The 25,042-nt window shown below is 35.4% G+C and overlaps 2 protein-coding genes across 2 annotated transcripts in view; one reads left to right on the forward strand and one right to left on the reverse strand.

Annotated features, from left to right (window-relative positions):
* Positions 1–308: 308 nt before the first annotated feature.
* Positions 309–11,811, reverse strand: LOC106137906 (centrosomal protein of 131 kDa). The gene is made up of 16 exons (XM_060947301.1): positions 11,634–11,811; positions 10,975–11,086; positions 8,660–10,784; positions 8,492–8,581; positions 8,006–8,135; positions 7,049–7,156; positions 6,509–6,667; positions 6,091–6,135; positions 5,641–5,846; positions 5,033–5,169; positions 4,473–4,561; positions 4,019–4,230; positions 3,073–3,185; positions 2,781–2,839; positions 2,215–2,357; positions 309–1,668 (listed from the first exon to the last, which is right to left on the reverse strand). The coding sequence occupies exons 1-16, from the start codon at positions 11,766–11,768 to the stop codon at positions 1,533–1,535; spliced, it is 3,999 nt and encodes a 1,332-aa protein (XP_060803284.1). The 5' UTR covers positions 11,769–11,811; the 3' UTR covers positions 309–1,532.
* A 509-nt stretch (positions 11,812–12,320) lies between these two features.
* The window catches only part of LOC106137907 (perilipin-4), a 37,737-nt gene continuing 25,015 nt past the window's right edge, over positions 12,321–25,042 (forward strand). The window contains exons 1-2 of the mRNA XM_060947596.1: positions 12,321–12,444; positions 12,567–12,594. Coding sequence (XP_060803579.1) covers positions 12,576–12,594 — 19 coding nt within the window. The 5' untranslated portion in view covers positions 12,321–12,444; positions 12,567–12,575. The remainder of the gene's footprint in view (positions 12,445–12,566; positions 12,595–25,042) is intronic.

The following is a 25,042-nucleotide window of genomic DNA, read 5'->3' on the forward strand; positions in this document are numbered from 1 at the left end:
GAGGGGTAAGCGGACAGACTACATCTTTCCACTTGCCACGATCTCTGCATACTTCTTTCGCTTCATCCACATTCATAACTCTGTTCATGCAAGCTTACATATCCTTTTATAAATACAGATTTATAGATCGCGTCGCAAATTGAATAGTAGTTTTTGCAAAAATAACATTTATTGGCCAGCACGTCACATAACTAAAATAAAAATGGCAACACAGATTACAAAGTTTACTTTAAGGTGACATTATGATGAAGAACATGAGAATCTTAATTTTTATTTTTTCCAAAAAAAAAAATTATTTACACTGCAAAACAATTGATAATTAAAATAGTACGTATATTTTTTTTAAAAAAGGTTAGTAGTTCAGTTTCAATAAAGTGAACTCTCCATCCTTATCATAAGTCAACTAACAGTAAAAACTAAATAAAAATCTTTGGTCCATTAACAAACAATTATTCTATATTGCATAACCTAAAATAAATAGTTGGATCACATAATTTTATTGGACGGACTACAAATAGGTATTATAATAAAATAAATAATAATTTTAATTAATTCTAAAGGCGGGCGATAGATGGCCCCGTACGGTCTCATTACATATTTAAAAATAATAAAAATACATTTAATATTTTTCTTTCAAAGATTAGTCTAATTTATTCTAACATATATAATTGTTGCCGTGTGGTTCCCTGCACCAATAGAAAAATAATAGGACCACTCCATCTCTTTCCCATGGAAGTCGTAAAAAGCGACTAAAGGATAGGCTTATAAACTTGGGATTCTTGTTTCAGGCGATGGGCTAACAACGTGTCACTATTTGAATCTCAATTCTACCATTTAGCCTAACAGCTGAACGTGGCCTATCAGTCCTTTCAAACTATATTAGTATTTATGAGATACTCATGAGTTTTGCTACGCTTAAACAATTCATTGTTGTAGATTTTAATACTGAATGTAGTACATATGTATGGAAAAATAAAAGTAAGCCACTTTTTCATTGTCCACTGTTGGCCAATGACTGAGTGACAAGTAATCTCACATAACATATAATTACGTCTATATCCCCCGCGGGGTAGACAGAGCAAACAATAAAAATAATAGTAATCTCAAATTTCAGAGAAATGTTGAGCCCCAACAAATAAATCACTTCAGTCCCTCTATTTTCTCTGTCCGTATGTATGCGCTAACCTCGAAAAGTTGTGGACGAATTTGGGTCCTGTTTGAAATAGTGGAAAGGGGGTTTTCTGAGGAAGGTTTATAAATGCTACCCGCGCGAAGCCGGGGCGAGTCGCTAGAATAAATATATTTTATTAAACAGACATCATCCACACGGCACTTTGTCCTTCCTGGAGTGGAGCCCTAGGTCCGCATATGACCACAAATTAAAAGTTATCAAGTAATTACTTCGACTTTCGAGTCCCGTCTCACGTCCTCGACTCAGCTAACAGATATTTCTAAATCCAAATCAGGATAACGCATCTAACAAAACAATGAAAACGCGGGCGCTTACAATAGGTATTCCTCAATCGTTTAGTTCACTTTTGCTTGAGAAAGTCCTTCCTCTGCTGCTGTAGTTTCTGCTCCAACAATGTTATCTTCTCCTGGTACTTCCCCGCCTCCCTGGTGAGCGCCTGTATGGCGGAATCTTTGCGCGCCACCGCCACTTTCACTCTGTGGAATAAGAAAATAAAAATTTTGGAATTCTTCTTTTAGGCGATGGGCTAGCAACCTGTCACTATTTAAATCTCAATTCTATCATTAAGCCAAACAGCTGAACTTGGCCTATCAGTCTTTTCAAGAATGTTGGCTCTATCCCGCAAGAGATATAGACGTGATTATGTATGTAATTTTGTGCAAATATAAATATATCAAGCGACATTTTCGACGTATTGGCAAAAAAAAAACCGCCAAAGAAACAAAATTTGTTCCTTGATTAAGTCTGAAATTTAACGATTTTGTTGCACACTGTGTTTAACGAAGTTGAAGTAACACAGTAGTGCCTTGTTACAGGCAACTTTTGATTGCATGAAAGGAGACTCCAAAATTTAGTTATAAGATCATTATTGTGCCGTGTGGTTCCCGGCACCAAAAGAAAAAAGATTAGGATCAATCCGTCTTTGTGTGTTCACACTTAAATCCATGTAACGAAAAGATAAGACACCGTTTCTCGCGGGCGGAACCACGGGTTTAAGCTAGTGATAGAGTAAAAAATCATACTTTGCATAGAGCTGGTGCATTTGTTCCTCGTGCGTCTTCTTCATGTCTTCAATCTCTTTCTTCAGTGCGTCCACGCGGTGGCTCCACGCTTGCTCTACGCTCGCTCGCATCTCTGACATTTGAGCTTCTAATTGGTTGTTTTTCTACAAAATTATGTAAAGGTTTAGAATTTCAAATAATTATAATTCGTCGAGAAAGAGCTGGTAACCACGTAAATTTTATGTCTGTCTCTTTAACTCAATAAAGTAAACTATAAATCGCAACTAATATTAGATATAAATGCGAAAGTAAGTTTGTTTAAGTTTTTTTTCACGAGTTATCTACTGAACCTAATCTTCTTGAAATTTTGCGTATATAGAAGAGTCTGGAGAAGGACATAGGGTACTTTTCATCCCGGTAAAAACTATAATATAGTTACCGTAGAATTTACGGAAACCCTCTATTTTTGTAGGCAGCGCAAGCGCAACATTGGCGCTAGTAGGTTGCGCTAAATTCTAGCGGGCGGCGCTTCGGTTAAAAAATTGTTAAAAATAAAGTTTTATATAATATATTAAAACTAAGCTAACCTCTATTAGCAGTTTATTGCGGGTCTCCAACTGGCTTATGGTAACTTCAAGTTCGGCGCCTGAAACAGATATAAAATATTGTGATACTATTAAAGAGTGTTATGTATAATGACCCTCATATTATGCTTTTCTCACCCATTAAGCGTCCAAACTCTCAAGGAATACTATCAGAGCCTTTTAGTCGCCATGAACGACTTCAATTGTTGGATATATACATCTTTCCACAATCCTTGCATACTTCTTCAATTCAAATTGTACAAAAAGCATACGGATCCATTATATTGACACTTACACCTGTCTTCCGTAAGCCGCACCCGCGCCTGCGCATCCTGGTAGCGGCGCAGCGTGGCCTGCTCCGTCTCCGCCAACTCTTTCAATTCCGCTTCATATTGTTCTTTGTTCCTCCTACAAAAAAGAACATCCATAAAACTAAATGTATTATAAATACGAAAATGAGTTTGTTTGTTTGTTATCTTTTAACAGCTAACCTACTGAACGAAGGATTTCCCGATTCTCCCGCCGGAACGGGATATGTCAATATTTGCAGACGGAGTCACGGACGTCCTGTAGTCTAATAAAGCAGATATAATTTAAAACATTTGCGTTACCGAGAGTTTCAAAGCGAACGCATAGCCGAAACTATACTGGGCGTAGAAAGATTTATAAATATAATAATTTCTAAAAATTTATATGGAAATGCCAAAAACAAAAGATATTTTACTCATTAGATGCGCAGCACGAGAAAAAGCGAGAAACACGAGAAATCCAATGGACTAAAAAAGAAAATCAGTAGAAGTTTCTGCACCAATTTAATTGCACTGGTATTACTATGATCTTATGCTAAAAAAGAGAAAGTTCTTTGGTGTCAGAAGAAACATTCCACCTTCTTGCCTAACTTTCGCTTCAAATCAACATTTATCAAGCAACATATTCAAAAACTTGCTTTGTTTTTCATAATAGTAGAAAATGAATGGTATTTACTCCATATAGGCTTCCCATGGGTGGTGCAAAAGGTTCGTAAAATAATCTTGTGTAGCTTTTAATACGATCCAATACGGGTCAGGTACCCCTGCAAAAGTTGGCGAGGTCAGACGCGAGTCGCTTCGTGTAGAAATTTGACTCACTCAATCCAGGATCACTGTCAAAACCCCGGGCACCTCTCCAGAGAGGTCATGACGTAACCAGGAGTCACAACTAAGGAAAAAACAGACTAAACAACATTAATACTAACAACTTACCTTATCGCTTCCTGTAACTCCTTCCTTCCAGCTTGAGCTTCGGCCTCCATACTCTCTATAGCTAACTCTATCTCCCTATCTCTCTCCATCTTGTGTTGCGCAGCTATCTCCGCCACTTTCCGTTTCAGCGCCATCTGTTGTTCAATTTCGAAATCTTTCTTGTACTGCTCGAACTTTTCTTCAAGTTCTTTTGTTTTTTCTTGCAATTGCTCCTGTGAAAGTTTTAAATTTTGTTAATTTTTATGTTTATGTTTCGTAATACAACAGGTTAAAATGTGATGATAAACGTTAAATTAATATTATTTTACCCATAAAAAAAAAACAAAGACGTCCGCTTTGACAGCTGTCGAATGAATAACTGAACCTTTCCTTTTTTATTTCAAATACTATTTTTGTAAAGACAATGTTAATATATACGTAGAAAATGTAATGTAGTATATGCATGCAGGCTTACTTCTATTTTCTTCTTCTCTTCCGCGATGTGTTTCTCCAACTCCAACTTTTTTTCTTCTAATATCTTTTCTTGTGTTTCTCGCCATTTCTCTGTCAATTATATTACATTATCAGGGACTAGGCCGCCCGCGAGTTCCTACGCGTGGAAACCTTATCATCACGTAACAACTAATTTTCAATTAGGAATAAATGCCGCAATCGGGATAAAAAGTATTCTCTATCTACATTAGAATTATATGTACTAACTACATATAGAAAAACTTTGTTCGCATAAGAATTACATAAAATAATTTGCTTACTAAGAAAACTGACTAAATTACAAAAATATTTCGACGAGCATGTATTATACATTAAAAAAACACAGCTACGGGCCTTGACACCATCACATAATCAAAGGTAAGTACAATTATAAAAATTAAGTGAGTAGACAGTGTGTTGCCATACGCATTATAGATCAACTCAATATTTTAATTTTTTTTAATAAGCCGCAATATGTCGAATTTTGTTCTATTTTTGGTCAAGCTATAAAGTGTCTGCCTGTATGTATGTCCGAGCGCTCACCGATCTCGTCCCTGCTCGCTCGCTCGCGCTCGCCGAGCGCGGCGGCCGCTCGCTCGTTCTCCGCCCGCAGTTCCGCCACGAGCCGCGTGCGTTGCTCCTGGTATGTCAGCTCTAGCTCCAGGATCTGCTTCTCTAGTCTGGAACAGGTGAAATAAATAAGGTTTATTGGGTATTATGTTATGTTACAGTTTAAAAAGGCAGTCTGTTACTGTTCCCATTACAATAATGCTACAAATTGACCTGGAAGACACATCTTTAATCAAACCTAACAGTTGCCTTTACCTTATCAAGGCAGCATCTTTCTCAGCCTCTTTAATCCTTCTCCTTCTCCAGCTTCGCAGCATGCTTTGCCTGCGTCCGTCCAGAAGGTTCTGCGTGGTACATCTTAAGGTCGGAGATCTCTTTCTGCTGATATTGTTACAACTACAGAGACAAATAAATGACCTGGAAGACACTTTACCCACATACCTCAAACTAAGAAACCGCTAATTGGCGCTTTCTCACCAGAACATCCTCTTACTTAGCCTTCAGAGTCGTTCTACCCTCCTATTTTGGGAGCGCGCTATCAAATAATCATGACTTGAAAGACAATTTCCTTATAAACTCACCTGGAAGCAGCTAACTGCCTCTCCTTGACCAGGGCAGCTTCCTTCTCAGCCTCCAAAGTCCTCCTCAGCTCCTCCAGCTCCGCAGCATGCTTGGCCTGCGTCCGACCGGAGTGCTCCGCGTGGTACATCTTCAGGTCGGAGATCTCTTTCTGCTGACGTTCCGCCATCTCGCGCAGTTCGCCTTCGAGGCCTTTCACTGTTAGTTCCTGTCAAATTTAAGAGTTTAAAGATCTGTTTTTAAATGGGATTTTTAAGAGAAAGACTATTCCATTTAATTAAATCTGTGCAAATTGTTCTACAAAGAAAATACTGTAGATGCAGTAAAATAAATAAGTCCTGCCTGCCACTTTGGCAAATCTTTTCACTGCATTTATATGCCATGAAAACATTTGGTATATCAGTTTTCTCTATATATCGACAGGCCATTATTAAGGGGATTAAAAAAAATACCTTAATTTTCTCCGCTTTCTGTCGTACCCATCGCTGCCTTGCAACCTGGAATATGACGAATTAAGTGAAATGGTGGCGAAGTGCATTTGAATTGAACAGTGTAGGAAATGGGCTAAATTTCAAAAAAGAAGAAATGTGCAAAATTACTATATGTTTTAAAATTGCGATAGTTTTACATAGATTTTAAGTTCAGAAGGGAATCACTAAGACAATAAGAAAATGAAAGGTACCTTGACATTTTATATGCAAAGTAAAACTAACTTAGCATCCATTGGAATATGACAAATGCAAAAATCAAAGACATGATTTGATGGTCATGGAATAGATGAAGTGCGCTTCAAATTGACCGAATATACGGTCTTTATTAGGCATATTTGTACAATTTCCTGAAATAAGACCTTTTACAATTTTAATTCACCTGCTGAGCGGCGGCCATCTTGTCGTGCTGATTCTTCAGCTCCAGTTTGTACCGATCTTCGAGCGCCTGCGCAGACCGCTTCCATCTGTCTTCTAAAGACCTTCTCTCGTCTACCAGCTGTTCAATGCGATGGTTAAGGGTCTTTTTGTCGTTGATAAGCTGAAATTGGAGATTTGTTGTTTTTATAAGAATCTGGACATAAGTTGTAACAAAATGGCAACATATTACGTAGGTGCTAAAATGGCTAGCTATATAGGTATTTACCAAGATAAAGTGTGTTTGTTGGCACTATGCACAGGTTAACTATTGACAGAGCCTACAGTTACAGTCTCGCATAGACTGAAAGGCCACGTTCAGCTGAATGGCTTAATTATGGAAATGAGATTTAAATACTGACAGGTCAATCCCAAGTAATATCAGCCTATCCCTTTATCGCCTTTTACGATTCATGGGAAAGCGATACAAGTGGCCCTTACTAAAGTGCCCTGAACCACACAGCACTATCTAGACTATCTTTCTACAAATTCAATAAAAGTTTACCTGGTCTATGAAATTCTGGTGTCGTTTTATAGTCTCCTCACACTCCTGCTTCACCTTAGCAATGTTCCGTAGCGATTGTTTCTCTAAGTTGCTCACTTTATTCACCATCTGAAATTATCAATGTAGCTTTTTATTTTACTAGACAAGGAGTAACGCTACAGCTTTGCCTACCACACCCGCAGATAATGAACCTTTTCAATGGTGCCCGAATTTTCATGATCAGTATTACTAAAGATTAATAAATCCTTTTCTGAGTCTTGAATTTTTTAATAATATATACAATATGTTTTTTTTTACTCTTAAGTACCATAACTTGTGAATGACCTGTTATTCATCCTTGCCTCAATTTTGTATGCTATCCTCTAAATTTCAGATTGGCTAGGAGATGGATGAGATTCCACTTAGGGATAAATCTGCCTTTGTAGTATACTACTGTTTTATATTTGTAAATGCTTGATTGAACAATAAAGCATTTACTTCTTAACTTTACCTCTTTATTATTATTACATTAGTATAACGCATTTTATGGTAGCGATGAAAAAACAACGCGATTTAAAAATTATTTGCTATTGACTGATGGCGTAGCATACATCGATGTGATTGGTGGATGGCGTGTGACGTATAGAGATGTCACCACAAAACCGTGACTACATTAAAGCAAATAAAGAATTTATTTATATTCGCCTTTTTTTCTCTATTTACGACATTTCAAAATAAGTAAAAAAATAATTGTAGAATTGGCAGGTGGTAGACTCTGACCGTCGATGGTCAGGGTTCGAGAGTGGGGAACCTCCTTACAATGCGGGCCGTGTCCAAAAGTACTGCTTTCTGTATCTGACCCTTGATCCAACAACCAAGCGAGAGCGGCTCTAGGTGACGGTCGATACTCTTCGCTATAAGTCCGTTCGTAATCACGACTATTATTGATTACTACCTAATAATTTAATAATTTATTACTTGCTCCTTGTGATTGGTCAGACTTTCTTGCAGCAGCGCGATGCAGCACGAGCGCTCCTCTAACTGCAAAGAGGCTGTCACCAATCTTTGCGCCAGTTCCGTTGCAGGCAGTTTCAAAAGGACCTCCAATCTGACAAAATTAAAGTCATACATGCATACATACTTATGATCATGTCTTCTTTGTCCCTTGCTATTCGTGGTAACAGTACAACAAAGACTAAAAGAAGTTCAGCGTATAGGTTAAAGATGGAATTGCGATTTAAATAGTGATACCCTATCACTACTAACTAACCAATCGCCTTAAATAAAAATCCTAAGTTTGCGTATCGATATGAAAACATAACTTTGTCTCTATCTTGTTATCCAAGCGCGGGCTGACATGAATATAAAAACTAAAAAGTTACATATTTTCTTTTAAAAACTCTAAAGAGGTATCTATAATTTGTTATACCTAGTTCTGCGTTGATATACCTAGAACGTACTCACCTTGGGACAGTCTGGGGAGTGGTACTTGTCACTACTGACAACGCGTCGTTGGCGCTTTGCTCGACCTTCTCGAGGAACTCAAATATTTCCCTGAAAATATTAACACCATTAACATTAACTCCACCAATCTAAACAAAGATATATGCTTCCCAAAAAATACCATCTTACATGAAATTATCTTTAGGAGCGGTCGTGTCTTCATCTTTTTTAGACTCTTCATGAGTTTTATCCACGGGAATGTCAACCTTAGCAACTGCAGTCACTGGATTGTCTCCATAACTCTCTATTTCCTTCAACATCGAATAAATATCTAAAACTGTTGATTTACTATTTAACTCTTTAGTTTTAGGTGTTTCTATTTCAACTGGTGGACTAGGTTCAGCTTCGGGTCGTTTATCTTCTGATTTTTCGCCAAAAGGTTTTACATCATTAGTTTTTGGAGTCTCAGCTTTGGGTTCAGTATCACCAATTTCTAGATGTCTAGGTGATGGAGCAGATAATGACATCCAGGAATCGATATCTTTATCATGCTGGACACTCTCGATCCTAGCACTTAAAGGGGTGCGCGCATTATACAAATGACGTTGAGTTTGATTTCTTATGTTTACAGGAATAGTAGACTTTTGACCTGCTTTTGTGTTTTTGTTATTCCATTCCTGTTTTGGAACGTTTTCGTTAAATTTTGTATTCAAATTACTATTTTTCTTGTCCATCTTTTTGTTATTCTTAGATAAATAATCTCCTTCTTTAACTTTGAGATAGTTTTGAATCAATTCTTTGGTAGATACTTTAGAAATATCCCTCTTATTTTTTTCTAGGCAATTGCTGACTTCATTATTTTTCACATGCATATCAGACATATCAGAATCTTCTGGTGATGAAGTCATATCTTTTTTATCATCATTAAGGGATTTTGAATTTATTTCAAACATTTTATCAATGTTCAATGGAGTGGGCGAAATAGCTTCAGTTTTTATGTCTTTCATAGTTAATTCATGTAAATTATTTATAGCCTCTATCTCTTTTTTATAATCTTCTATTACTTTAGAAGTATAGGCTTTTGTAGAACTATTTCTTAAATACGATGGATACTCTAAATTAATTTGTTCATCTGTTTTTATAGCATCTACTGCTTCACTTGTACTAGGGAGACTTTGTATATCACCCTTGACTGGGGAATTTTGTGGGGGTAAAGCAATATGACCTTCTTTCTTTAAGAAAAAGTCTTTGTAAAGCAATCGACTATGATTCAATGGTTCAGTCCACGGAACCTTTCTGTCTAGAGGAAACGTTTTAGGATAGCCTTTCTCATTACTATTGGTGGATACACTGTCTAAACTTTTTGGCTGATCTTCCAATTTGTTATGTGATTTAGATCTTTTTAATAATGACGATGACGGGAGAGAAAAGTTTTTGTCATCATTAACCGCACTATCATGGTATCCAGAATCTTTAGAAGACGAATCAGTATGCATAACAGTACTTGACATTTTGGTTTTGAAACTTTCAAATGTGTTTGTATGAAAGTCGTCATAAAAAGTGCTGTAAGTTCTAGTATCACTTAAATACGCTTGAGGTTTACAATAATCTTCGTCTTTTGCGTCTTCAACGAAAGTGTTGCGTCCCGTATAATTTTCATCCATGTTATCATTAATAGTTTTATGATCGCCAAATGAATTTTCAGGGGAAAGACTAGGCATATGTTGTGACGGGACACTATCGAGATCTTGTGTTGACTCTTCTTCAACAAGAGATAGTTGTTGCTTAGTGAGGTTTAGTCTACGCGAGTAAGAATCTATAGCTTCTTCAACTTCCGTCTGTATGTTGTTAGCACCAAATGTGACACATTCAGCTAAGGAATCTTCTGGACTCTTTCTATCAGAATCTAAAGACACGAAATAAGATTCATACATTTGACTTTTAAAAGGTGATACACTACGATCAAATAACATGTCCTTCCTTGTGGGAGATGGAATTCTTTGAGGTCTTTCGGTTATTTTTACTTCCATTCCATATCCAGTACTATTTTTGTCTCCATTATCATTATTCTCCATAGCCTTACGAGATCTTTTATTAATATTCCTATATTTTAAATGGTTTTTGTTGTTAGAATTCTTAGGTTTGGGACTAGATTGAGCTCTGGCTTTGATTTTTGTTCCTAAACTGATGAAAGTGTCTTCAGAGCCATAATCCGAGGCATTGCTACAAAGATCCTTTTCCCTGAGAATAGGATGACTCTGAAGAGATTCACGAAGTAGGTCTGCAGTAGGCGGAACTACACGAATTGGTGAATCTGAAAAAAAATTAATTACTGAAAATAAAATCTGAAAAAAATCATTTTCAAATCAAACAACTAACGATGTCTCATACTGAGAAACCATTATTCTAAAAGTTTAACAAATATGTTTAGCTGATCAAATCTTCTAGAACATGTTTAAAGGCATCTGCTAACATTAATAATTAAACTAAATTGTTATTCTTACTATTGTATGATTGAAGTAAGTCTGCGCTAAAAGACTTCAAGAAATTCCTGGTGGAGGGAGCTCGATCCTTTGTGTCAGCAGAGAATGGTCTTTTGTATCTTTCTTGTACATCCTAAAATGAATTTTTTCAGGTATTAATCGATAAGATTGCTCTTCAAATTTTGTTCCAACAGTGATGGTCGTTGGGATGACCAAAAATGTTGGACTTCAGAATATTTCTTTATGTCTAATGTCATTTTTTGAATAGTGTTTTGTTGGTGTCTCGTTTTGTCAGTGGAAAAGTTAAGACCGTATTTTTGCAATCTCTTTATTTTATTTATTCCTGCCCCTATTTAGGGGCATCTCTGGAACAAGAAGAGCTGCAGGTCTACCAAGCAAAACAAATCCATAACAATGGTCATAGCTTGACACGAATTTTGCCGATTTTTCAAATTGGATTTCGGAAATCCCATAGAAGGATACAGAGTGGAAAATAGAGCCACATTTTCAATAGGAACGAATTCAATTTCCTAGTCTCACTGGTAAAAAAGGCCTTGAAAGTAACTTTTCTCTCTACTCTATCTTTCTTTCTCTATTTCATTATGGATGCAGTAACGTTTGATGAAATAAAGGAATAAATTCTTTTTAACGCATGGTTAATAATATAAAGCAAGAAATACCGGTGTAAAACAAGAATTCTGCAGCGCTGATCTTGGCCTGTTTCTAATGTTTTTCTTATCGTCCTTTTTCTTGCTACGATATGAAAGATTAACGGGTGAACCTAGCAGGCGGAGATTTGTATTATCTTTCGACATTTCACGCACATATTCTGCTTACAGAATTATTTAAAAACTTAGCGTTGATACCGTCTTGTTCTGTTTGTTTACAAATGGATGCAGTTCGTTGCTAGGCAACCATATTTTTTTAATTTGATGTCACTCGTAGACGAAGAAAAAATATGTACTTGTAAACCTGGGATATTCGTAGACATTTCTCTCCTAATCTAAGTTTAAAAATCAACGACTGTTCCTTCTCAGAGACCTTCAATAATTAATTCCCTAGTACGTAAGATGTTTACAACTTATCAAATGGCAGAATGAAGCAATTCAACAGCCTTTCATTCGAAGGTGTAAAAAAAAATTGCAAATGGTATTGCTAGTCATAAAAAATTAAAACTACCAAGTTCTACTATAACTTAAAAAATAGTGAAATTTAAGTAATTAAAACAACAAAGTTCTTTTTTACGTACTATATTTTTGGTATCCACAATTACAAAGTTTATAGTATTTTTATACGTAATAAATAGGTAACAAAGTTTAGAAGACATCTAAGTGAAAACAAAACGCAGAAATTGCATGACGTCATAGATAAAAATAAAGTCGGTTCATGTATCAGCCGCAAGGAAAAATATTTTCGATTGGTCTGAGTATAGAAGCGCAGCAGCGATATTTAGTTGAACCTTGAAGGGTATAACTATCGGAACTTGACGAGGTGCGCTAGTTCGGAATATTATTTGTGAAAAAAAATTGTGTATTATTTTAATTCATATATCTACTTTATTGAAGTGATTTCTAAGATTTATTCGTGTCTAATATTTGGTGATTTTTTTTAAGGCACTCAAAATGTTCAGCGGAATTGCAGGTAAGTTTTATTTATATTATTTAATTAAAAAGTAATATCTTATAAAAAAAAATAGTGGGTACGTTAATTTCGAAATTTGTATGTAGTCTTTTTTAATTCTAATTAATTATATTTTTAATTTATCCCAGTTACAGATTTAAAATGTAGCGTTGCATTAACCCTAGTTAATTAAGTTAATTTTTTAGATCTATTACGTAGTTATTTGTGCCTGCGTTGGACGTCCTTTGTAGAAGTATTTATTCAATCATTTATAGCCACTTATTAGCACTTTAGCATCATTGTAAAAATTTACCACTTTTGATACCTATGTTTATTTTTTATTAAATAAACAATAGTTAAACTTCCGGCATATGTACTAATTTGAAGATTTTTCAGTAGAGCTACATTAATGATGACCAATAGCTAACTTCTGTTGACACTTGATATTAAAAAAAAAATAAAGAAAAATTATACCTGTCAGTTAGGTATTTTTCGTTTTAAATCATTTAAATGGCAATCCTTAATATTAAATGTGAAAGTGTGTTTGTCCGTCTCTCACGTCAAAACCATTGAACCGATATCCATGAAAATCGGCACTTTGAGTTCTTAAAACAATGCTCAAAATCTGTCAGAGTTTTAATAGAAAGAAGTCAAGTTGATGTTTATTAGGTCTACAATGATTGACTTATTCACTTTACAAGCCTCATGTAGGCAGATACGTTTACTCTATAAAGTATGCTTAACGTACTACATATTATCACGTAGGTACACACCTATTGTACCTACCTAACATGGAATTCCAAATATTTATTGATACCTACCTGGTGCTACTGCGCATATACACATAATTCGGAATATTATAAGTAGGTATTTATTAATGGCGCTAAAGTTCCTCTTCCTCAGAAAACTCTCTTTCCAACATTTCAAACAGGAATAAAATCCGTTCAAAACAAAACATATAAACATATGGTCACGTCTATATCCCTTGCGGGGTAGACAGAGCCAACACTCTTGAAAATACTGAATGGCCACGTTCAGCTACTTAGCTTAATGATAGAATTGAGATTCAAATAGTGACAGGTTGCTAACCCATCGCCTAAAAAAGAATCCCAAGTTTGTAAACCTATCCCTTAGTCGCATTTTACGACATCCATGGGAAAGAGATGGAGTGGTCCTATTATTTTTTGTATTGGTGCCGGGAACCACACGGCACACAAAATCCGTCCACACTTCCGACGTTAGCTCAAGCATACCTAGAGACAGAGAAAATACTTTGTAGTACCTACCTAGTGATGTAGTGAAGTTATCCTACACCCATGTGACCTGCGCAACCTTTGCAGGGGGGGGGGAACCTAACCCATATTGGGATATGATAAAACAGCCCTAGTTGACTGCGCCTTTTTAACCGACTTCAAAAAATTAGGATCTTAATTCGACCGTATTTTTTTCTATTATTCGTCTCTCTTTTGCGATATCCATTGGAAAGAGATGAAGTATTCTTGCAATGCTGGGGGAGAGCGCTTGAAAGTATGGATTTATACTATACCTTTGACGGCCTCTGTGGCGCAGCGGTAGTGCGCTTGTCTGTGACACCGGAGGTCCCGGGTTCGAATCCTGGTCAGGGCATGATGAGAAAAAAACTTTTTCTGATTGGCCTGGGTCTTGGATGTTTATCTATATAAGTATTTATTATAAAATATAGTATCGTTGAGTTAGTATCTCGTAACACAAGTTTCGAACTTACTTCGAGGCTAACACAATCTGTGTAATTTGTCCCAAAATAAATAAATAAAATAAAATACCTTACATTATATTGAGAGACATTACGTGTGGGTGAACGAGTCTCCAGTGCGCTCGCACTGAGCGCCGGCCTAAGGTCAGGGCATGCGGGGCGCCACATGACTCATCTCAGAGCTGGATTCCAGAAATAACATTCAGCCAAAAAAAAAAAAATACTGATTATCAAATAGCCATTAATAAAATTCAAATGACATACATACATATAACTAATCAAGTCTTATCCCAAACGAACCCCTAAGGCTTATGTGAATTCTTCAATAGCCTTGTCGGATAAGATTTGAAGAGACATTTGAAAACTATACGATCAACTCTGTTACGAATGTCATAAAAAAATTACCCTAATGTCCTTCTCCGTAATAACTTATATATGTATGCAAAAAATTTATTGAGATCTGTTTAGTGGTTTTGACGTGAAAGACGAGTAAACAAACACACTTTCATATTTATAATATTAAGTATAGACACGTTTATCTATGTAAACGATTGAAAATGTACCTACGTTTCATTTAATTACATAAATACCTAATAGGTTAAGGTGCGTAATTTGCGCTTTACTTAGAATAATGTTTTGTCTTATAACAAAGCTCTAGTAAAAATATCCAATTCTTTTTTTAGGCTATGGGCTAGCAACCTATCACTATTTGAATCTCAATTCTATCATTAAGCCGTTATAGCTGAACGTGGCCATTCAGTTTTTTCAAGACTGTCGGCTCTGTCTACCCCGCAAGGGACGATAGACGTGACCATATGTATGTATGTATGTAAAAATATCCAAAATACTAGGAAGGTTCCCGCTCCGCCATTACCGGTTACCGCGTGAAGGTCAAAACATAAGGAAGAACGAAGCTGAGTAAGACAAACCAGAAACAATTAAGTATCTTAATCAATTAACATGACTCTTTCAATTTTAAACTAGTTATGAATCGATGACTTGCCGTGTGGTTTTTGGGACTTAAGAATAGAATCACTTTACCATGGATGTCGTAAAGGTGACTAAGGGATAGGCGTGGCAACTTGGTATTCCTATTGTAGGCTAGCTACCTGTCACTATTTTAATGTCAATTCCATCATTATCTAAGCCACACAGCTAAACGTGGTCTTTTAGTCTTTTCAAACTATTGACTCTGTCTACCCCCAAGGGATATAGACCATTATATATGAGTATGTATCGTTTTTATCGGTTCATACATACTTACATATATATAGTCAGGTCTATATCGCTTATGTTTACCCCAAACAGAGCCAACAGTCTCGCAAAGACTGAAAGGCCACGTTCAGATTTGATGGGATTGAGATTCAAATAGTGACAGGTTTCTAGCACGACGAGAAGAACCTCAAGCCTTTAGTTAGTTTTTAGTTGGATCTTTATAGTTTAATCGCTAAAATAGTTAGTAAATATTGTAAAAATTCTTATAAAATATAAGTATTTATACATAATACAGCAGTAGGTTTGTATCTTCCCAAATAAAATTAAAAGCAAGCGAGGTGATAAAATGATGTTATTTCTTTAATATCTTTTATATATTTTTTTACCAAATAATATCAAAATGTTTTTACTAGATATATAATATCATTTAAAAGGTTCACTTCACCATTTGAACGTACATTTAATAAATATATAATATTTGGCTCCTATTTAGTACATACTTAATTTTAGTGGTGATTTATTAATCGTGATTGCAGTAGACACGACTGTGATATCATACTATAAAATATACTTATCTGGGCAAATATAGTGTTACTCATATCTAAAAGTGGACACAAACAATATATGTATCTATTCAAATTGCTAATTAATTGTCGGTCTCAATTTATATCTTGATTCTTGGCTTATAAGTTGGAGATAGACATTAATTGGACCAAGAAAATGGACGCAACACTAAAATGAAAAAATTAAATAAGTTAACAGCGAAAATTGGCTGAAAGAAAGCTTAAAACCTAGTTCCTTTTGGTAATTGCGATTTTATGCACATAATCCTTTAAATTTTTCATAAAGTCTTACATCTCTCCTCAATACTTTTTTTTCTTTTTTTTTTTCTTCTTTTTTTTAGGACAAATTACACAGATTGAGTTAGCCTCGAAGTAAGTTCGAGACTTGTGTTACGAGATACTAACTCAACGATACTATATTTTTATAATAAATACTTATATAGATAAACATCCAAGACCCAGGCCAATCAGAAAAAGTTCTTTTCTCATCATGCCCTGGCCGGGATTCGAACCCAGGACCTCTGGTGTCACAGACAAGCGTACTACCGCTGCGCCACAGAGGCCGTCTGTAGAGAAGCCCCCAGGATCCCCTTCAGACAAGAATGTAGATAGAAAGGAATGGTAGATCGGAATGGAGAAGGGCATGGATAGGGTACTTTTTATCCCGGTTAAAACTACAGTTCTCGTGGGATTTGCGAAAAAACCTGTATTCGCGTGTTTAGGTAGCGCTGAATTCGCGCGGACGAAACTGCTGGTAAGCTACCAACAAACTAAACTTTTTCTTGTTCGCTAGAAAATTACAAAATTTTAAGAAAAATATCAGAACATAACACCAACGTCTAAAGAATTAGTTAGCTTCTTACTTTTCACATGGTCAAATGGCGGCAAAACATAATTAGACAATAATCAAGAGGCCATGCAACGTTCATGTGACCATTATCTGAGAAGTCATGTTCATGACCCGTGACCCTTCATGCAGTTCGCCAGAGGAATGCCTATCGACAGAATCGACAAGTACCAGGCGTGAGACTGGAGACGTAAATAGAAATCATTTAGATTGTATTGTTTATTTCAGTTCTGTTTATCATGTAGATGATATAAAAACTAAAACAAATGAATTAGAACGATAAAATTGGATAATCATATACTATTTAAAAGTATCGCTAGAAGAGACCCTGTTTGTTATTCTAATTGATATCATGATATCATATAGTTACTCTAGTTTGAAACTTCAGTTTTTATTTTACACAAATAATCTTTTAGTTGTGCCTATGTTTTGCATCACGAAATGCCTATAAGGTGGTATTTTACTCCATAGCTCTTCACCCAAGTTGTAGGTATACTAAATACAATTAAGTATTCCAGGTAACTCATATTATGTACGCTATAGGTATCATATAAGTACTTAGTCACTAGCCCAAACTTTCCAGAATTTTATAGACTACCTATAAAACTAAATTATGCCACATACACGGTCGTCTTATGTAAGCAAGGACATGTCGTTCCTTATAAATCTTGCCCATAATTGCATAATCAAGATATTTTCCAACAAGATAAGCCTGAAATACACAAGGTCGAGTCTTTGTTTTCGACCATCGATCAAGAACGTCACGCCTATGGCAAACCTGGAGGACGTTTCTGGGAAGTCTCCTTTGATAAAAATTATAAAAGCAATCAATTCACAAGTTGAGTTACACAAGACAAGGCAGAGCCGTGCCATTTTTGAGTAGCGTCAATGTGCTAACTACATTCAAATTGTTCTTAAAATCAATATACATAGTATAAAACAAAGGCTGCGTTTCAGTCCTCGTCATTTCTGTTTCATCGTTTACTTCAAAATCACGAAATTTTCATGAAGTTTTAGTTGCTGGCATTTTATAAATTTTACTCTGAAGAAGTTTGTAGTACCTAGGTACTCGTGTTGATTAGTTCGAACTCATCATTAGTGTTTCATAAAAAGTTACTAATTAGCCATTGGAATCCTTAACGATCAAGGTTTCATTTTGCGCGAGGTTTCAGTGCAAAATTTTAGTATTGTTATCAAAGTTGTGGAGGCGATCGCTGCGAATTCCGATGGATTCCGAGAATAAGGGTGAGTCTATTGATTTTTTCTGCTCATAACACTTGGGCTTCAAACAGAAATCTTTATAAAGTTTTACAGATTTATAAGAAAATAATGCCAAGATTAAAATAAAAAAATAAACCTGTTCTACCTAAGACTTATTTTTATTTGCCGGGATAGACTAATGATAAAGAAAAGAAATATTAGACAAACAGAAATAACTACATAAATATCAAATTAGTCTCACTTATCATAATAACAGCATAACGCAATAATTCAATTATGTAGGTACCTAACCTATGACAATAAAAAATACCAAAAGTTATAATATTTAACAACAAAAAGACATACAAACATATAATTACGTCTATATCCCTTGCGGAGTAGACAGAGCCAACAGTCTTGAAAGTACTAATAATTACTGATAGAATTGAGATTCATATAAAGTGACAGGTTGCTAGCCCGTCGTGTTAAAGAAAAGTCCGAAGTTTATAAGCCTATCCCCTAGTCGCCTTTTACGAAATCCACGGGAAAGAGATGGAGTCGTCCTATTCGTTTTTTTTTGGTGCCGGGAACCACACGGCACAATAAAAAGACACAGTTAAAATATTCCTATCCATACCTCGTTACATGAAAGCAAATTTGTGGGGTTTGCTTCATAACGTCAAAAAAAAAAGACTGCTAATGCTCAAGTTAAAATGCCATCAAATGGTCAACGATAACTCTTTCGAAATGTAAGAAGATAAGATGTTTTTTCTAACAGATACTAGGGGTTGTTTACTAAACATTAATTCCACAGAAACTAAAACCATCGCAGTAACGCGAATGTGCATGATGACATCATCAAGGCCGACCGGTGTCGGGCCTAGACATACTACGCAGTATCGTCCATCTCCCTTCACACTGTCCACAATAAATATATAAAAATGAGACAGCTATATTATAATCTACACGTGAAATGCACACGTGTTCCACTTCATGTTCAGTGATTATGGTACTCTGTAAATTCAGGAATGCTGCTATAATTAGCTGAAGGGCATCTGGCCAAAACAAACGCAATTGGTCGCTCTTGGGGTACGGGTTAACCGATTATTATTGTACTGGTAGCTTGAATCACGATCGTGCAATTGAACCACTTAGATTGCGTTTTGCTGGGTGATCTAATATGTTTGTAATCATAGCTAATATCATCTTCAATACCATTTAATTTTATATAATAATGCAATACTACTAGGATAAGTAAATAAATGCTTTATTGTTCACAAAAAGAATTACATTACAAATATAAAACAGTAGTACAGTACAAAGGCGGGCTTATCCTTAAGTGGGATCTCTTCCAGCCAACCTGACAATAAGAGGATTGTGGAAAGTCGTCATTGAGACCATATCTCTCTACTGAAAGCTGAGGACCAAGTTGATTATGCCATCACTACGATATTTATGGCGAAATCTGTAAATAATAATAGAGCCAGTAGACAGAGCCAACAGTCTCGAAAAGACTGAAACGCCACAATCTGCTTAATGATTTTTTTCATGTACATAATCATCATCACAGAAACATCATTAAAGTTTTAAAACATTAAAAAATCAGCTGATATAAATACAGTTCTCTAATATCTGAATTTAGAATCTAGACCGAGTTTCCGAGCCATTTATGTGACACATACTGACGTGTGGCTGCTGACCTCATCAGCAGAACTAGATACCGACCTAACATGCAATATCGTTTATTGCGAGTTACATTCTTTATGTCACTAATATGGAATACATACATACATATGGTCACGTCTATATCCTCATATAAAACTAATATGGAGTACCTAACCTTAGCATAAACTTTGCATACGGATACAAATACAAAAATGTATTAACATTGTGTTTATAACCTATGTATGTTCTGTTTTGTCTGATATCTACTCGTAATAAACATACATAGTGTGTGTGACAGCTGCTACTTCGGCGCAGATTGTAAATGACAATTAATTTGGATACATCTTTTAAGCAATGGGCTAGCAACCTGGCACACAGTTTCTGAATTCCAACATCAGGCCACTCGGGTAAAAATGGTCTTTGAATCTTGCGACTATTGTGGCAAAGCAATGAAAAAGTCATCGTATTCTTGTAAATTTACTAATCGTTGTCGTACCGTAAAAATACTCTAATATTAAGCACAATATATTTGGCTATTTTAAATGACATCACAACTTGATAGTGATGTCAGCGCAATCATTGCTGGGACCGGATCTCTCTCAATTGGCAGAGTTATATCAGAGGCATCTGTAATTTGGGCCCACACAATCTCAGTAATCACGACTGAATTAAGCGGATTGACAATAATGTATAAGCAACATAGACAAGATTTTTTTTCTCTGTCGCCCCTAAATTGCTAAACCTATCAAAGCACAATTTAAACTAGATTTTGTTCAAATGTGGCAGTGAGTGTAGTTTTGGAACAAATCTTGTAGGTATTTATTCGCTGCAGCTATAAAAAGATAGTCTTTTATACATTTATACAATTGCCTACATAATAATATAAAAGTAATAATTATTCAAAGCGTTGTAAATCTTCCTGTTTTGAATCAATGAAGCGTACATTAATGTATTGTCTTCTGAGTTCTGAGAATTTCGTTGTTCGTAATACATTTAGTGGAGAAACATTTGATGACGTTGTTAACACAAAAGTTAACGATGCAGAAAATGAGTCAAATCATCAACTGCTCATAAAAACTTCCATTTTCTATCGGTTATAATGACGGCACTGCATGCATACATTGGTTTGCCTTATTTTTATCGAATGTGTCATAATGTATGATTCAACGGGCTAATTACATTAATTTATAACCTTGCAACACATATTATTCGGAGGCGATAGGTTACCAGGTCCCCAGATTACATCACAATTGTCTGGCCCGTATAAAGTTCAATACTTCCGCGGTTTGGTTACGATTGCGACATTACTACTTAGTACGAGTATTTAACTAAAAACTTACGAATTAACTCTCTCATTAGTATCTCATCCTAGTGCATATCTCCAAACCACGAGATATCGAAGTACGACTTAGGTAGGTGTACTAAACAAACAAAACATGCTGTGATTATACAAGCAATGATTGATTTGATAATGTTTTTGCAAGTTTTTTACCACTAGCGTGTAATCAATCATAAACTCTCCTTGGGAATAATTTGAAGGCAAAATGGAGGTATCTGATTCTACTGCTTATTCCAGAAAAGTTATTTAATTTAGTATATCTTCGTAATACGTACAGAAACACCTCTGGGACCAGGGTCCCGCATTGTTCATGGATTGCCGCGCCAACGGATCAATGCACTTGTTTCTAGGACAACAGACTGTGAGGCGGCGATCAAGTCATGTGATACCAAAACATTTTGTGTGCCGACATTTTGTTTTGACAATGGGGAGGCTTGAAGATGGGAATATAATGGGAAATACTAATAATGACAATGGAAATGTAGTATGATGTGGGTGGAATGACAGGCAAGTTATTCAGGAAATTATGTTGTTACCAAAACAATGTTGTTTTGTTTGCGTTAGACTACATTATGAATTTCAATGATCGAACATTAGGAATTTCAATGATCGATTGATTTGTGATACCGATCTTAGATGGTATGATTACAAAGGATTTTGAAGGAAAATTTTGTGGTGTCTCCTTGAAGGCAGGTCGCAGTTAATGCATGTCTGGGAGTAGGTCTGGTTCCAAGTAGGTTTGAAAAACTAAGTAGAATAGGTAAGAACGGAATTTCCATTGGGGAATCACTTTGGGATTTTAGGTAGGCTTACTTTCATAGGTATTTCTATTGATTAGCTGAACATATTATACTAGTTGTGTTTATTCTGCTTGCATAACTGACAGTTTATAATATATAAGTAGGTAGGTACCGATTTCATTCATACAATAGCAATAATTAATTCAGTATGAAAGTTATTATATTATCTGTAGATATTAATCATAATTTTATTAAGGTTTCAATGAAAGCAACGAAGGAAGCAGTGGGTGGTAGACAGTGGTGGGCGTAGGAAATTGAAATAGAGGTAAGACTTCCTCTTAATTATAATATTTCGCATCATAAAAAAATATTTGTTTACTCTGAAAGTATATTTTATTTAGGAACCTAGATATCTATAACAATTCTTATAACCTTTAAACTATTTGAAAGTAAAATTATTGCGAATGGCCAGATATATTTTAACTGATAATCATGGCTAACAAATTTTCCCCGGTGTTACATTTCTGAACTTTTCCTTTTGCTTACCATGACAATTTCCTGATTGCGTAATCAGCCGTTGGATTCAAACTACGATTAGAGACAGCATGTAAAAACATGTAAGTAAAATTTCTCAGGCTTAGATCGCATTTAACATACTGTGTAGTTTGTGGGTGAATCTAGTTGTTTGCGTGAGTGCCTTTAAACTTGCTGGCAAACCATTTGACCCCATTTCTTATTTAGATCTCAATTATTCCCGGACCGTAAATAACGTCGATTGAATTGAGCAAGCTAATAGATTTTTTATTGTCTTACTTTGACGATCAAAGTAATAAGCATAAATGTTAGGCGTCGTACCCTTATGTCTTTTGTGTTTCTTACACCCTTTCTTACAAGTAAGATTATCAGAATTGCAGTACCTATATTAAGTAGATAAGGTGTCTCCGTAAGGTCCGCAGGTACATTTGACGAATTGGTAGCAAGAAAATACCACTTGTCTATTAAATTTTTTCCTGAAAGAAAAAAGTTAGCCCACATTTTTTTGACGCCTTCAATCTGACATATTTAGATCAAAATCCAGAAGTTTAAAGGGTGTAAAACCTTTGTCATTCGTGGAAATGTCTCTCTTTGTAAATTACCTCTATAAATTCCATTGTCTATCGGCCATCGATTCGTTCGATTTATGCATGCGCATGCGCCGGCAAGTGCGTGAAATCATCAACACTGAAGTTGTTATCTCATAGGATATTTTTAATCTGTAAAGTAAATATAGTAAAGCTATGTGAGCCGTTAGCAAAACATTGGTGTTTTTTTCTTGTGGAAAAAAATATTTTCACAAGTTTTCTTATTCTGAGTCTACTATCTTATTACTTATAAGTATAATAATTTTATCTTCATGCTTAGTAATTAAGTTTTTTACTATACACGCTCTGAGCTCATAAGTATAAGTATATTAGACTCGGATCAATTCACAGTTGAATTTACTTTTAGCTTACCCGCTAAATTTTATTAATATTTAACATATAAAGCTTAATTTTGGCATTATTTTGTGGGAAGTGTAAGGGAGAATTAGGAGGGCATTACCCGAATTTAAAATGGGAAGTCACAAACAATTGGGCTCACCCGAGCAATGATCGCTTGACCGACTGCCGGGTCTATTTTGGTCTTCATACTAGTGCACGAGACCACAGAGTAATGTTGAGTGACAGGCCATTCTGATGAGATGTCGACGCGAAAGTAGACGAATATTTATGAGAAAATTTATCGGTTTCATTTGCATCTCGAACTGAGAGGTATTCACGAACGTTGAGAAGGTAGATATCTGCTTCTCACTATCATCTTTGCGTGTTATCAGTATCACCCCCGTCAGTATACATCGTAGTCTGAGGTCTAATTTTCAATTTTACACTTTGCACTTTGTCCGGTCTAATCTACGGCGTCTTCAGTTTTAAGCATTTTTCTTCGGACCGCCCTCCTACTTGAGCTACGCATGAATTAAAATAATTTTTAATAAAAAATTTTAAAAAAATTTAATAATTTTCAAATTTATTTAATTAAATGGAAGAAGAGTATTTGAAATAAATAGAGAACTGACGTTTTTCTACAAAAAATATTTTTATTTATTCTGTAAGTAGTGATGATTAGAAGTATGTTGCATTGCATTAACCAGTAGAATCACAATATAGTTCACTTTTACATAAAATTTCCACTCCACCTTACTAAATAATATTACACGTAAAAAGTACCTATGTACAATATTTTCACAATAGTAATTATACTCATCCACATACCTTTATTGTAGAAATTACATAGTTAGCTTTGTTTGTAGTGCTCGTAAAATAATTAATTTTAATATTAATGATGATTATGATTGCATTTCACGCCTACCGATAGACAAGAACCTGGGTGAGTCAAAAAGTTTAGATAATTCAGAAGTCGCACCCATCAGTCAGTCAATCAATTAAATACGATATATGGTGGATTTCCGAGACTTGAAAAAAAAACAACAACATTAAGTAGGTATTATAAGTCACAAAATGTATCAAATTCCATTAGAACAATACTAACTTGATATTTTAATTTAATAAATTAAAGACAAAAATAAAATATTTTGTATTCTTAAAAACAAACAAAGTATACCTATTGGAATTTCTTGATAAAAATGGATTATACAAAAATGTAAACTTTACTCACTATTCGCGCACCGAACGGATTAAATCGATAACAAAACGATAATTGGCTCCCATTAGTTCTGAATTTTTTATGTATGTCAATGCGGTTGGGCCACGTCATACTGTGATGTGAAAAAAGCTACCTTGACCGCTATGGAACATACAGCAGCTGGGGAAATCAATAACTGAATAGCGCAGGCTTGCCGCACACTTTTGATACATGGATCGCCGCACATCTTTCTAGTTACGAGGATTAAATAGGATGTTTCTCCCTACAAAAAATTATTAGAAGTCTCTAATATTGCCTGGTACCATTGGCAGTCTTTACTGATTAGTGCGGAGCACAAAAATCTATAGGGGAGAATAGGGTAATGGGAGCCTATTAAGGGAAAGTTTTAATAAAAATCACGTTAGTCGTCCTTTTTTTTGTATTTTTTTATTATAAACTCTTACCTTCATTATTAGAGAACATTTTAATCATAGTTATAATCAAGTACAG

This window comes from Amyelois transitella, chromosome 13, assembly GCF_032362555.1.
Source record: "Amyelois transitella isolate CPQ chromosome 13, ilAmyTran1.1, whole genome shotgun sequence".
NCBI classification, from domain to species: domain Eukaryota; kingdom Metazoa; phylum Arthropoda; class Insecta; order Lepidoptera; family Pyralidae; genus Amyelois; species Amyelois transitella.

Excerpts from the sequence above, each read along its gene's own strand:
- LOC106137906 (XM_060947301.1), bottom strand. The coding sequence starts at position 11,768 with ATGTCGAAAGATAATACAAATCTCCGCCTGCTAGGTTCACCCGTTAAT. Across the intron at positions 6,136-6,508 it reads AGATGGCCGCCGCTCAGCAG|GTTGCAAGGCAGCGATGGGT; the intron begins GTGAATTAAAAT and ends GTCATATTCCAG. Across the intron at positions 4,231-4,472 it reads AAGAGAAGAAGAAAATAGAA|GAGCAATTGCAAGAAAAAAC; the intron begins GTAAGCCTGCAT and ends AAACTTTCACAG.